Source organism: Falco punctatus (assembly GCF_963210335.1).
Source record: "Falco punctatus genome assembly, contig: scaffold_170, whole genome shotgun sequence".
Lineage (NCBI taxonomy): Eukaryota > Metazoa > Chordata > Aves > Falconiformes > Falconidae > Falco > Falco punctatus.
In genome coordinates this window covers 15,169-27,200 of record NW_027660306.1, presented here as the reverse complement: position 1 = coordinate 27,200, position 12,032 = coordinate 15,169, and the positions used below count along the sequence as shown (strand labels likewise).

Genomic DNA, 12,032 nt, shown 5'->3' with positions numbered 1-12,032 from the left:
CATCGTCAACCAACTCAACGCAGTCAACCGAGTCAACGCGGTCAACGCAGCCGGCGCAGGGTTTTTTCCTGCCGGCTCATGGGTGCGGCGCCACCGTGAGCACTTTTGGCGCAGTAGTAGGTGGCCGTGTCGTCGTCCCTGAGGCTGCTCATCTGCAGCGTGACCGTGCTCTGGCCGTTGTCCCTGGAGATGGTGAAGCGCCCCTTGACCGACGGCGCGTAGTAGGTGCTGCCACCGCTGCTGATACCCGCGACGTACTCGAGCCCCTTCCCGGGCGCCTGCCGCACCCAGTTCATGCTGACGCTGCCGAAGGTGAAGCCGGAGCCCTTGCAGACGAGGCGCAGGGACCCCCCGGGGGTCTGGAGACCCCCTCCGGACTCCACCAGCTGCACGGCCGCCCGCAGCCCTGGGGAAGGAAGAAGGGCCGGGTTGAGTCTCCCGCTCCCGGCGTGGCGCCCACCCCTCCCCCCCCCCATCTCCGCGCCCGGGGAGCGGGTCAGGGCGTCCTACCTGGGAGGGCGGCCAGGAGGAGGAGGAGGGTGGTGGCCACGGGGACGCCCATGGTGAGGAGATGCTGGGGGAGGTCGGGATGTGCCACCATGGGGGGCTCGGCGGCTCTTAAAGGCGCTGGGGGACGGTGATTTGCATGGGAGGGGGGGGGCCCCTCCCCCCGGGTTTTAATTGCAAATCTCTGCCGGGCCCTCGTTAGCCATCGTTAACCATCCCGGGGTGATTTCTTTAATTACAGGCTCCGCCGGGTGCTCGTTAAGCCGTGGGGGGTCGATTTCCTTAATTGCCAGCTCCGCTACGCGCCCGCCGCGGCCGCTGGCACCCAACCGCTCGATTTAATTAAACGCGATTAATGTGTCTGAATGCCTTTAATTATTTAATTATTTATCGATTAATTATTTAATTGCGACGCCTCTAGAGAATTAACCGCTTGTCTACGGTTAATTATTTAATTGCCGCACCGCCAGGGAATTAATCGCTTGTGCGTGATTAATTTTTTAATTGCCGTGCCTCCAGGGAATTAATCACTCGTTTATGGTTAATTATTTAATTGCAAGGTCTCTAGGGAATTAATCACTTGTTGATGATTAATTCTTTAATTGCCGTGCCTCTAGGGAATTAATCGCTTGTTTATGGTTAATTATTTAATTGCAATGTCTCTAGGGAATAAATTAGTTATTGATGATTAATTCTATAATTGTCAGGCCTCTAGGCAATTTAATCGCAGGTGTACAATTAATTATTAAATTGTGATGCCCCTAGGGAATTAATCACTTGTTTATGACTAATTCTTTAATTGTCAGGCTTCTAGGCAATTTAATTGCAGGTGTACCATTAATTATTTAATTGCGATGCCCCTAGGGAATTAATTACTTGTTTATGATTAATTCTTTAATTGTCAGGCCTCTAGGCAATTGAATCGCAAATGTACAATTAATTATTTAATTGCCGTGCCTCTAGGGAATTAATCACTTTTATATGATTAATTCTTTAATTGTCAGGCCTCTAGGCAATTTAATCACAGATGTACCATTAATTATTTAATTGCAATGCCCCTAGGGAATTAATCACTTGTTTATGGCAAATTATTTCATTGCAGTGCCTCTAGGGAACTAATTGCAGATGTACCATTAATTATTTAATTGCGATGCCTCCAGGGAATTAATCACTTGTTTATGGCCAATTATTTAATTGCCGCGCCTCTAGGATTTAATCACTTGTTTATGATTAATTATTTAATTGCAATGCCTCCAGGCAATTAATCACTTGTTTAAGGCCAATTATTTAATTGCAGTGCCTTTAGGATTTAATCACCTTTTTATGATTAATTATTTAATTGCAATGCCTCTATGGAATTAATCACTTGTTTATGGGTAATTATTTAATTGCCGTGCCTCTAGGGAATTAATTACTTGTGTATGATTAATTCTTTAATTGTCAGGCCTCTAGGAGTTTAATCGCAGGTGTACCATTAATTATTTAATTGCCGTGCCTCCAGGGAATTAATCGCTTCTTTATGGGTAATTATTTAATTGAGATGCCTCTATGGAATTAATCACTTGTTTATGGTTAATTATTTAATTGCAATGCCTCTAGGGAATTAATCACTTGTTTATGGTAAATTATTTAATTGCAGTGGCTCTAGGGAATTAATTGCAGATCTACCATTAATTATTTAATTGCAGTGCCTCTAGGGAATTAATCACTTGTTTATGATTAATTCTTTAATTGAGATGCCTCTATGGAATTAATAACTTGTTTATGGTTAATTATTTAATTGCATTGACTCTAGGGAATTAATCACTTGTTTATGGCAAATTATTTTATTGCAGTGCCTCTAGGGAATTAATTGCAGATGTACCATTAATTATTTAATTGTGATGCCTCCAGGGAATTAATTGCAGATGTACCATTAATTATTTAATTGCCATGCCTCTAGGGAATTAATCACTTGTTTATGATTAATTATTTAATTGCAATGCCTCTAGGGAATTAATCACTCGTTTATGGGTAATTATTTAATTGAGATGCCTCTAGGGAATTAATTGCAGATGAACCATTAATTATTTAATTGCAATGCCTCTAGGGAATTAATCGCTTGTTTATGATTAATTATTTAATTGCAGTGCCTCTAGGGAATTAATCACTTGTTTATGGCAAATTATTTAATTGCAATTCCTCTAGGGAATTAATCGCAGGTGTACCATTAATTATTTAATTGCAACTCCTCTAGGGAATTAATCGCTTGTTTATGATTAATTCTTTAATTGCCGTGCCTCTAGGGAATTAATCGCAGGTGTACCATTAATTATTTAATTGCGACGCCTCTAGGGAATTAATTGCTGCTGCGCACCGAATTCATTCATTGCGCCCTCTGCAGCGCGCCCTCATGTTTTATTGACGGCCAATTAATTAATTGCAAGCTCTGCAGAGCCCTGATTAATTATTTACTCTGGATTCTTTAATTGCAAGCTCTGCAGATCCCTGATCACTCATTTGCACTGAATTAATTAATTGCGAGCTCTGCAGATCCTTGATCACTCGCTTTACAACGAATTAATTAATCGCAAGCTCTGCATTGCCCTGATTAATTATGTACACTGAATTAATTATTTGCAACCTCTGTAGATCCCTGATCACTTCTTTACACCCAATTAATTAATTGCAAGCTCCGCAGAGCTCTGATCACCCGCTAACGCCAAATTAATTAATTGCGAGCTCTGCAGATCCTTGATCGCTCGCTTTACAACGCATTAATTAATTGCAACCTTTGGAGATCCCTGATTAATTATTTACCCTGAATTAATTAAATGCAGTCCCGGCAGATCCCTGATCATTTTAATTGCACTGAGTTAATTAATCGCAAGCTCTGCAGTGCCTTGATTAATTATTTCCGCTGAATTAATTAACTGCAAGCCCGGCAGATCCCTGGTTAATTATTTACACTGAACTCTTTAATTGGGAGCTCTGCAGCCCGTATTAATTATTCACACCGAATTAATTAATCGCAAGCTCTCTCAGGCGCTGATCGCTGCGGGCTTAATTACTTAATTATCCCGCCCCCCCGATGACGTCATCAGCGTTGTTCTGGGGTGGGAGCCAGGAAAGGGGGGAGGGGTGGCTTTCCCGCCCCTCCCCCACCGCCGCCACCCCCCTCCCCCCCGCCCTGGCGCCAGGAGTTTGGGGGGAAATGCTGGGATTTTGGGAAAAACGCTGGGGTTTGGGGATGCAGGGCAGGGATGCGTGGGCTCAGGGCAAGGATTTGGGGGAAAATAATGGGATTTGGGGAAAATACTGGGATTTTGGGGTGCTGGGAAAGGATGTGTGCGCTCAGGGCAAGGATTTGGGGGAAAATAATGGGATTTGGGGAAAATACTGGGATTTTGGGGTGAAGGGCAGGGATGCCTGTGCTCAGGGCAAGGATTTGGGGGAAGATGCTGGTATTTTGGGAAAATATGGGGATTTTGGGATGCCTGGGCCAAGATGCCTGGGCTCAGTGCAAGATTTGGGGGAAAATGCTGGGATTTTGGGATGCAGGCAGGGATGCCTGGGCTCAGCGCAAGATTTGGGGGAAGACACCGGGATTTTGGGCAAATACCGGGCTCAGCGCAAGGATTTGGGGGAAAATACGGGGATTTTGGGCTGCCCGGCCCCGGTGCAAAGGTGCCCGCGGCCCACGGCGGATGCCGGAGCTGCCGGACCTGCATCCAGACGGCCTTGCTGGGGAGTCACAAGGGAATAATTTGGGCCAAAACCTGCAGAATTTGGGATCTACAAAACGCATTGTGCTTGGTGCAACGCTCGCGGGTCCCCAGGGGGAGGCGGCTCTCGGCGCCAAAACACGGGGGAGGTGCCGGGACGCGGCAACAGGGTTGGTACCACCAGCAGCACCGTCACCTTTGGCGCAGCAGTAGGTGGCCGTGTCGCCGTCCCTGAGGCTGCTCATCTGCAGCGTGACCGTGCTCTGGCCGTTGTCCCTGGAGATGGTGAAGCGCCCCTTGACCGACGGCGCGTACCTGGTGTTGCCACCATTGTTGTTGATACCCGCGACGTACCTGTGACACTTGATGCTCCTGGTCACATTTGGGGTAAACTGTTGACGTTTGGGGCTGGTGGTCAGTGTTTGGTGGAAATGGTCAATGTTTGGTGGAGAAGGTCAAGGTTTGGGTCAAAATCATATGAGGTTGCGTGGAAATGGTCAAGGTTCACGGCAAATGGTTGGGTCCTGGGACCAACGGTCAATGTTCGGTGCCCGTGGTCAGGGTTGGGTGGAGAAGGCCAAGCTTTGGGGCACAACCAGGTGTGGTTGGGTGGAAACGGTCAAGGTTTGGGGCAACTGGTTGAGTTTTTGGACCAAAGACGAAGGGTTGGTGGGCATGACCAAGGTTTGGTGGATCACGCCAGGCTTTGGGGCCAACAGTTGAGGTTGGGCCAAGGACCTGGGGGTACCAAAGTTGGGGGGCCCGGGCTGGGGTCCGGCGGGACGATCTCATCAGCATCATCATCAGCGCCTCTGGCGCAGTAGTAGGTGGCCGTGTCGTCGTCCCTGAGGCTGCTCATCTGCAGCGTGACCGTGCTCTGGCCGTTGTCCCTGGAGATGGTGAAGCGCCCCTTGACCGACGGCGCGTACCAGGTGCTGCTCCCACCGCCATCGATCGCTGCCACGTACTCCAGCCCCTTCCCGGGCGCCTGCCGCACCCACTGCAGGCAGTAACTGCCGAAGTCGAAGCCGGAGCCCTTGCAGACGAGGCGCAGGGACCCCCCGGGGGTCTGGAGACCCCCTCCGGACTCCACCAGCTGCACGGCCGCCCGCAGCCCTGGGGAAGGAAGAAGGGCCGGGTTGAGTCTCCCGCTCCCGGCGTGGCGCCCACCCCTCCCCCCCCCATCTCCGCGCCCGGGGAGCGGGTCAGGGCGTCCTACCTGGGAGGGCGGCCAGGAGGAGGAGGAGGGCGGTGGGGTGGCGGTGGTGACGCAGGGAGGGCAGACACGGAGCCCGGACCCTGGTGAGGCCTCCAGCGTCACCGTCGGCAGCCACGGAACGTTCTGGGCGCGGCAGGCGCCCGGGAAGGGGCTGGAGGCCGTCGCGGGTATCGAGAACGATGGTGGCACCACCGGCTACGCGCCGTCGGTCAAGGGGCGCTTCACCATCTCCAGGGACAACGGCCAGAGCACGGTCACGCTGCAGATGAGCAGCCTCAGGGACGACGACACGGCCACCTACTGCTGCGCCAGAGGCGCTGATGATGATGCTGATGAGATCGTCCCGCCGGACCCCGGCCCGGGACCCCCAACTTTGGTACCCCCAGGTCCTTGGCCCAACCTCAACCGTTGGCCCCAAAGCTCAACCTTCTCCACGAAAACTTGGTCATGGCCACCAACCCTTCGTCTTTGGCCCCAAAACTCAACCATTTGCCATGAAACTTGAACATTTCTACGCAACGTCATCAGATTTTCACTCGAACGCTGACCTTCTCCACCAAACATTGACCATTTCCACCGAACACTGACCGCCGGCCCCAAACCTCAACAGTTTTCCGCAAAAATGTGACCACGCGCACCACGTCTGACACGTCCCCACCCAGCCCCATCCATTCCCGCCCCAAACCTCACCCGCTCTGGCCCCAGGCGGTGACTCGTTGCGCCCAACCTCCACCTCGGCCCCAGATCCCAACTGGGTGTGTCCCACATCTCCAGGCTCTGCCTAAATCTCGATGGTTTTTCCCCAAAACTCATCGATTTGCGTCCAACGTGCCCCAACCACCACCAGCTCCACCACCACCACCATCATCACTTTTGGCGCGGCAGTAGGTGGCCGTGTCGCCGTCCCTGAGGCTGCTCATCTGCAGCGTGACCGTGCTCTGGCCGTTGTCCCTGGAGATGGTGAAGCGCCCCTTGACCGACGGCGCGTAGTAGGTGCTGCCACCGCTGTAGCTGATACCCGCGACGGCCTCCAGCCCCTTCCCGGGCGCCTGCCGCGCCCAGTCCATGCCGTAACTGCCGAAGGTGAAGCCGGAGCCCTTGCAGACGAGGCGCAGGGACCCCCCGGGGTCTGGAGACCCCCTCCGGACTCCACCAGCTGTAGACCCTCACCCAGACCCTTCCCCCAAGCCCAGACCCCGCTGAGGGCTCTGGTGTCACCTTCAGCAGCTCCGGAATGTTCTGGGTGCGGCCAGTGCCCGGGAGGGGGCTCAAGTTCGTCGCGGGTATTTGGGATGATGGTGGCACCTGGTACGCGCCGTCGGTCAGGGGGCGCTTCACCATCACCGTTCACTTGGCTTGAAGGCTTGACCTCCACCAAAGCTTGACCATTGTCCCCAAACCTTGACCATTTCCACCAAACCTCAACCATTGGCCCCAAACCTTCACCATTTCTAAGGAACCTTGACCATTGGCCCCAAATTTTGACCATTTCCACCAATCCTTAACCATTAGCCCCAAACCTCGACCATTTCCACCAAACCTCGACCATTGGCCCCAAACCTTGACCGCTGGCCTCAGACCTCCACCGTTTTCCAGGTTCCTCGACCATTCCCACCAAATCTCATCCGGTTTTGCCCAAGCCTTGACCTTTTCCACCAGGCCTCGACCCCTTACCGTTAGCCTCAACCGTCCCCGTGCCAATTCCCAACCGTTTGCCACGAGCTTCCACCGTTTTTACCCCAAACTTCATCCATTTGCCCCTAAACTTGACCATTTCCACCCAACCTCATCTGCTTTTGACCCAAACCTTGACCTTGTCCACCAAACCTTGACCTTCTCCACCAAACATTGACCACCAGCCCCAAACCTCAACAGTTTTCCGCAAAAATGTGACCCCGTGCACCATGCCTGACACGTCCCCACCCAGCCCCATCCATTCCCGCCCCAAACCTCACCTGCTCCGGCCCCAGGCGGTGACTCGTTGCGCCCAACCTCCACCTCGGCCCCAGATCCCAACTGGGTGTGTCCCACATCTCCAGGCTTCGACCAAGGGTCCGCGTTTTTTGCCCCAAAACTCGTTTATTTGCGTCCAACGTGCCCCACCCACCACCACCACCACCATAACCAGCATAAACATCTTTGGCGCGGCAGTAGGTGGCCGTGTCGCCGTCCCTGAGGCTGCTCATCTGCAGCGTGACCGTGCTCTGGCCGTTGTCCCTGGAGATGGTGAAGCGCCCCTTGACCGACGGCGCGTAGTAGGTGTAGCGACCGCTGTAGCTGATACTCGCGACCCACTCGAGCCCCTTCCCGGGCGCCTGCCGCACCCACTGCATGCTGGAGCTGCTGAAGGTGACACCAGAGCCCTCAGCGGGGTCTGGGCTTGGGGGAAGGGTCTGGGTGAGGGTCTACAGCTGGTGGAGTCCGGAGGGGGTCTCCAGACCCCGGGGGGTCCCTGCGCCTCGTCTGCAAGGGCTCCGGCTTCACCTTCGGCAGCGTCGACATGTTCTGGGTGCGGCAGGCGCCCGGGAAGGGGCTGGAGTTCGTCGCGGGTATCAGCAGTGGTGGCACCACCTGGTACGCGCCGTCGGTCAAGGGGCGCTTCACCATCTCCAGGGACAACGGCCAGAGCACGGTCACGCTGCAGATGAGCAGCCTCAGGGACGGCGACACGGCCACCTACTGCCGCGCCAAAAGTGATGATGGTGGTGGTGGTGGAGCTGGTGGTGGTTGGGGCACGTTGGACGCAAATCGATGAGTTTTGGGGAAAAACCATCGAGATTTAGGCAGAGCCTGGAGATGTGGGACACACCCAGTTGGGATCTGGGGCCGAGGTGGAGGTTGGGCGCAACGAGTCACCGCCTGGGGCCGGAGCGGGTGAGGTTTGGGGCGGGAGTGGATGGGGCTGGGTGGGGACGTGTCAGACGTGGTGCGCGTGGTCACATTATTGGGGTAAACTGTTGAGGTTTGGGGCCGGTGGTCAGTGTCTGGTGGAAATGGTCAATGTTTGGTGGAAATGGTCAATGTTTGGTGGAGAAGGCCAAGCTTTGGGGCAAAACCAGGTGTGGTTGGGTGGAAATGGTCAAGGTTTGGGGCAACTGGTTGAGCTGTGGGACCAATGGCCAAGGTCTGGTGGAGAATGTCAAGGTTTGGGGCAAATGGTCAAGGTTTGAGGGGAACAGCTGAGTTTTGGGGTAAATGGTCAAGGTTTGGGGCACATGGTCAAGGTTTGGGGCAAATGGTCAAGGTTTGAGGGGAACAGCTGAGGTTTGGGGTAAATGGTCGAGATTTGGGGCAAATCATCAAGGTTTTGGGCAAAGGGTCATGGTTATGGGCAAATGGTCAAGATCTGGGTCAAATGCTCAAGGTTTTGGGCAAATAGTCAAAGTTTGGTGGAAATGGTTCAAGATTTTGGGGCAGATGGTCAAGGTTTGGGGCAAACGGTTGAGGTTTGGGGCAAACGGTTGAGGTTTGGGGCAAACGGTTGAGGTTTGGGACAAACGGTCGAGATTTGGGGTAAATGGTCGAGGTTTGGGGCAAATGGTTGAGATTTGGGGCAAATCATCAAGGGTTTGGGCAAATGGTCAAGTTTTGGGGCAAATGGTCAAGGTTTGGTGGAAATGGTCGAGATTGGGGGCAAATTTTCAAGTTTTGGGCAAATAGTTAAAGGTTGCTGGAAATGGTCAAGATTTTTGGGCAGATGGTCAAGGTTTGGGGCAAATGGTCAAGATTTGAGGAAAACAGTTGAGGTTTGGGGCAAATGGTCAAGGTTTGAGGGAAACAGGTGAGGTTTGGGGTAAATGGCCAGGGTTTTGGGGCAAACGGTTGGGGTTTGGGAAAAATCAAGGTTTTGGGAAAACTGTCAAGGTTATGGGCAAATGGTCAAGATCTGGGGCAAATGCTCAAGGTTTTGGGCAAATAGTCAAAGTTTGGTGGAAATGGTTCCAGATTTTTGGGCAGATGGTCAAGGTTTGGGGCAATTGGTCAAGATTTGGGGCAGACAGTTGAGTTCTGGGACAAATCATCAAGGTTATGGGCTAACGGTCAAGTTTTGGGGCAAATGGTCAAGGTTTGGTGGAAACGGTCGAGACTGGGGGCAAATGGTCGAGGTTTGAGAGAATCAGGTCAAGGTTTGGGGCAAATGATGCAGGTTTTGGGCAAAGAGCTGAGGTCGGGGGTAAGGACCTGCTCTGGGTGGAGGAGTCAGGGGGAGAAGCGGGGACAACGCGCGGGTGGGACGTGGGCTGGCGCTGGGGTCGGGGCGGTGACCAGCGCCCTGGGGACACTCGTAGGTGCCGCCACCACCGCTGCCACCACCCGCGACGGCCTCCAGCCCCCTCCCGGGCGCCTGCCGCGCCCAGAACATTCCGGAGCTGCCGAAGGTGACACCAGAGCCCTCAGCGGGGTCTGGGCTTGGGGGAAGGGTCTGGGTGAGGGTCTACAGCTGGTGGAGTCCGGAGGGGGTCTCCAGACCCCGGGGGGTCCCTGCGCCTCGTCTGCAAGGGCTCCGGCTTCACCTTCGGCAGCGTCAGCATGAACTGGGTGCGGCAGGCGCCCGGGAAGGGGCTGGAGTGGGTCGCGAGTATCAGCAAGAGTGGTGCCAGCATCTACTACGCGCCGTCGGTCAAGGGGCGCTTCACCATCTCCAGGGACAACGGCCAGAGCACGGTCACGCTGCAGATGAGCAGCCTCAGGGACGGCGACACGGCCACCTACTACTGCGCCAAACGTGATGGTGCTGGTGGAGCTGGTGGTGGGACGCCGGCCCCACGACCCGAGATCCCCGCCCTGGGGCAAAACCAGGAGCATTTTGGTGGCAATCATTGAGGTTTGGGGCCAGTGGTCGAGGTTTGTGGCCATGGCCAAGGTTTGGTGGAGATGGTCCAGGTTTGCGGTAAATAGTTGAGGTTTTGGGGGAGGGGTCCAGGTCTGTGGCACATTGTTTGGGTTCGGGGCTGGTGGTCAACGTCTGGTGGAAATGGCCAAGGTTTGGTGGAGAAGGTCAAGGTTTGGGTGAAAACCAGCTGAGGTTGGGTGGAAATGGCCAAGGTCTGGTGGAGAAGGTCAAGGTTTGGGTCAAAATCAGATGAGGTTGGGTGGAAATGGTCAAGGTTCGGGGCTACTGGTTGAGCTGTGGGACCAGTGGCCAAGGTCTGGTGGAGAATGTCAAGCTCTGGGGCCAAACCAGATGTGGGTCAGAGGAAATGGTCGAGGTTTGGGGCCAGCGGTTGAGGTTTGGGTGCCATGGTCAGGTCTGGTGGAGATGGTCGCGGTTCCTGGGAAACAGTTGGCGTTTGGGGCCAGTGGTCGGGGTTTGTGGCCAGGGGCTGAGCTTTGGGGCCAGCGGTTGAGGTCGGTGCCATGGCCAAGGTCTGGCGGATCACGCCCAGCTTTGGGGCCAGCGGTTGAGGTGGGTGCCATGGCCAAGGTCTGGTGGATCAGGCCCAGCTTTGGGGCCAGCGGTTGAGGTGGGTGCCATGGCCAAGGTCTGGTGGATCAGGCCCAGCTTTGGGGCCAGCGGTTGAGGTGGGTGCCATGGCCAAGGTCTGGTGGGTCAGGCCCAGCTTTGGGGGCAGCGGTTGAGGTGGGTGCCATGGCCAAGGTCTGGTGGATCAGGCCCAGCTTTGGGGCCAGCGGTTGAGGTGGGTGCCATGGCCAAGGTCTGGTGGGTCAGGCCCAGCTTTGGGGGCAGCGGTTGAGGTGGGTGCCATGGCCAAGGTCTGGTGGGTCAGGCCCAGCTTTGGGGCCAGCGGTTGAGGTCGGGGCCAAGAGGCGGCGCCTGGGACCAAGGGCCGGGGCCGGGTGCAGGAGGTTGGGGCAGGTTTGGGGACGCGGCGTAGGGGGGTCGGGGCTCCGCGCCACCGTCACGGCCACCACCACCATCAGCAGCTTTGGCGCAGCAGTAGGTGGCCGTGTCGCCGTCCCTGAGGCTGCTCATCTGCAGCGTGACCGTGCTCTGGCCGTTGTCCCTGGAGATGGTGAAGCGCCCCTTGACCAACGGCGCGTAGCCGGTGGTGCCACCATCGTTGTTGATCCTCGCGACGAACTCCAGCCCCTTCCCGGGCGCCTGCCGCACCCAGAACATGCTGACGCTGCCGAAGGTGAAGCCGGAGCCCTTGCAGACGAGGCGCAGGGACCCCCCGGGGTCTGGAGACCCCCTCCGGACTCCACCAGCTGTAGACCCTCACCCAGACCCTTCCCCCAAGCCCAGACCCCGCTGAGGGCTCTGGTGTCACCTTCAGCAGCCTCGGAATGTTCTGGGCGCGGCAGGCGCCCGGGAGGGGGCTGGAGGCCGTCGCGGGTGGTGGCAGCGGTGGTGGCGGCACCTACGAGTGTCCCCAGGGCGCTGGTCACCGCCCCGACCCCAGCGCCAGCCCACGTCCCACCCGCGCGTTGTCCCCGCTTCGCCCCCTGACTCCTCCACCCAGAGCAGGTCCTTACCCCCGACCTCAGCTCTTTGCCCAAAACCTGCATCATTTGCCCCAAACCTTGACCTGATTCTCTCAAACCTCGACCATTTGCCCCCAGTCTCGACCGTTTCCACCAAACCTTGACCATTTGCCCCAAAACTTGACCGTTAGCCCATAACCTTGATGATTTGTCCC

At 55.3% G+C, this 12,032-nt stretch overlaps 1 protein-coding gene across 1 annotated transcript; it reads right to left on the bottom strand.

The window, feature by feature from the left end:
• Positions 1-4,113: 4,113 nt before the first annotated feature.
• Positions 4,114-7,763, bottom strand: LOC308057189 (uncharacterized protein; the record flags this gene model as incomplete). The annotated part of the gene is made up of 6 exons (XM_080411330.1): positions 4,114-4,230; positions 4,346-4,565; positions 5,180-5,327; positions 5,431-5,850; positions 6,302-6,559; positions 7,538-7,763. The coding sequence occupies 6 exons, from the start codon at positions 7,761-7,763 to the stop codon at positions 4,114-4,116; spliced, it is 1,389 nt and encodes a 462-aa protein (XP_080267456.1).
• Positions 7,764-12,032: the final 4,269 nt, after the last annotated feature.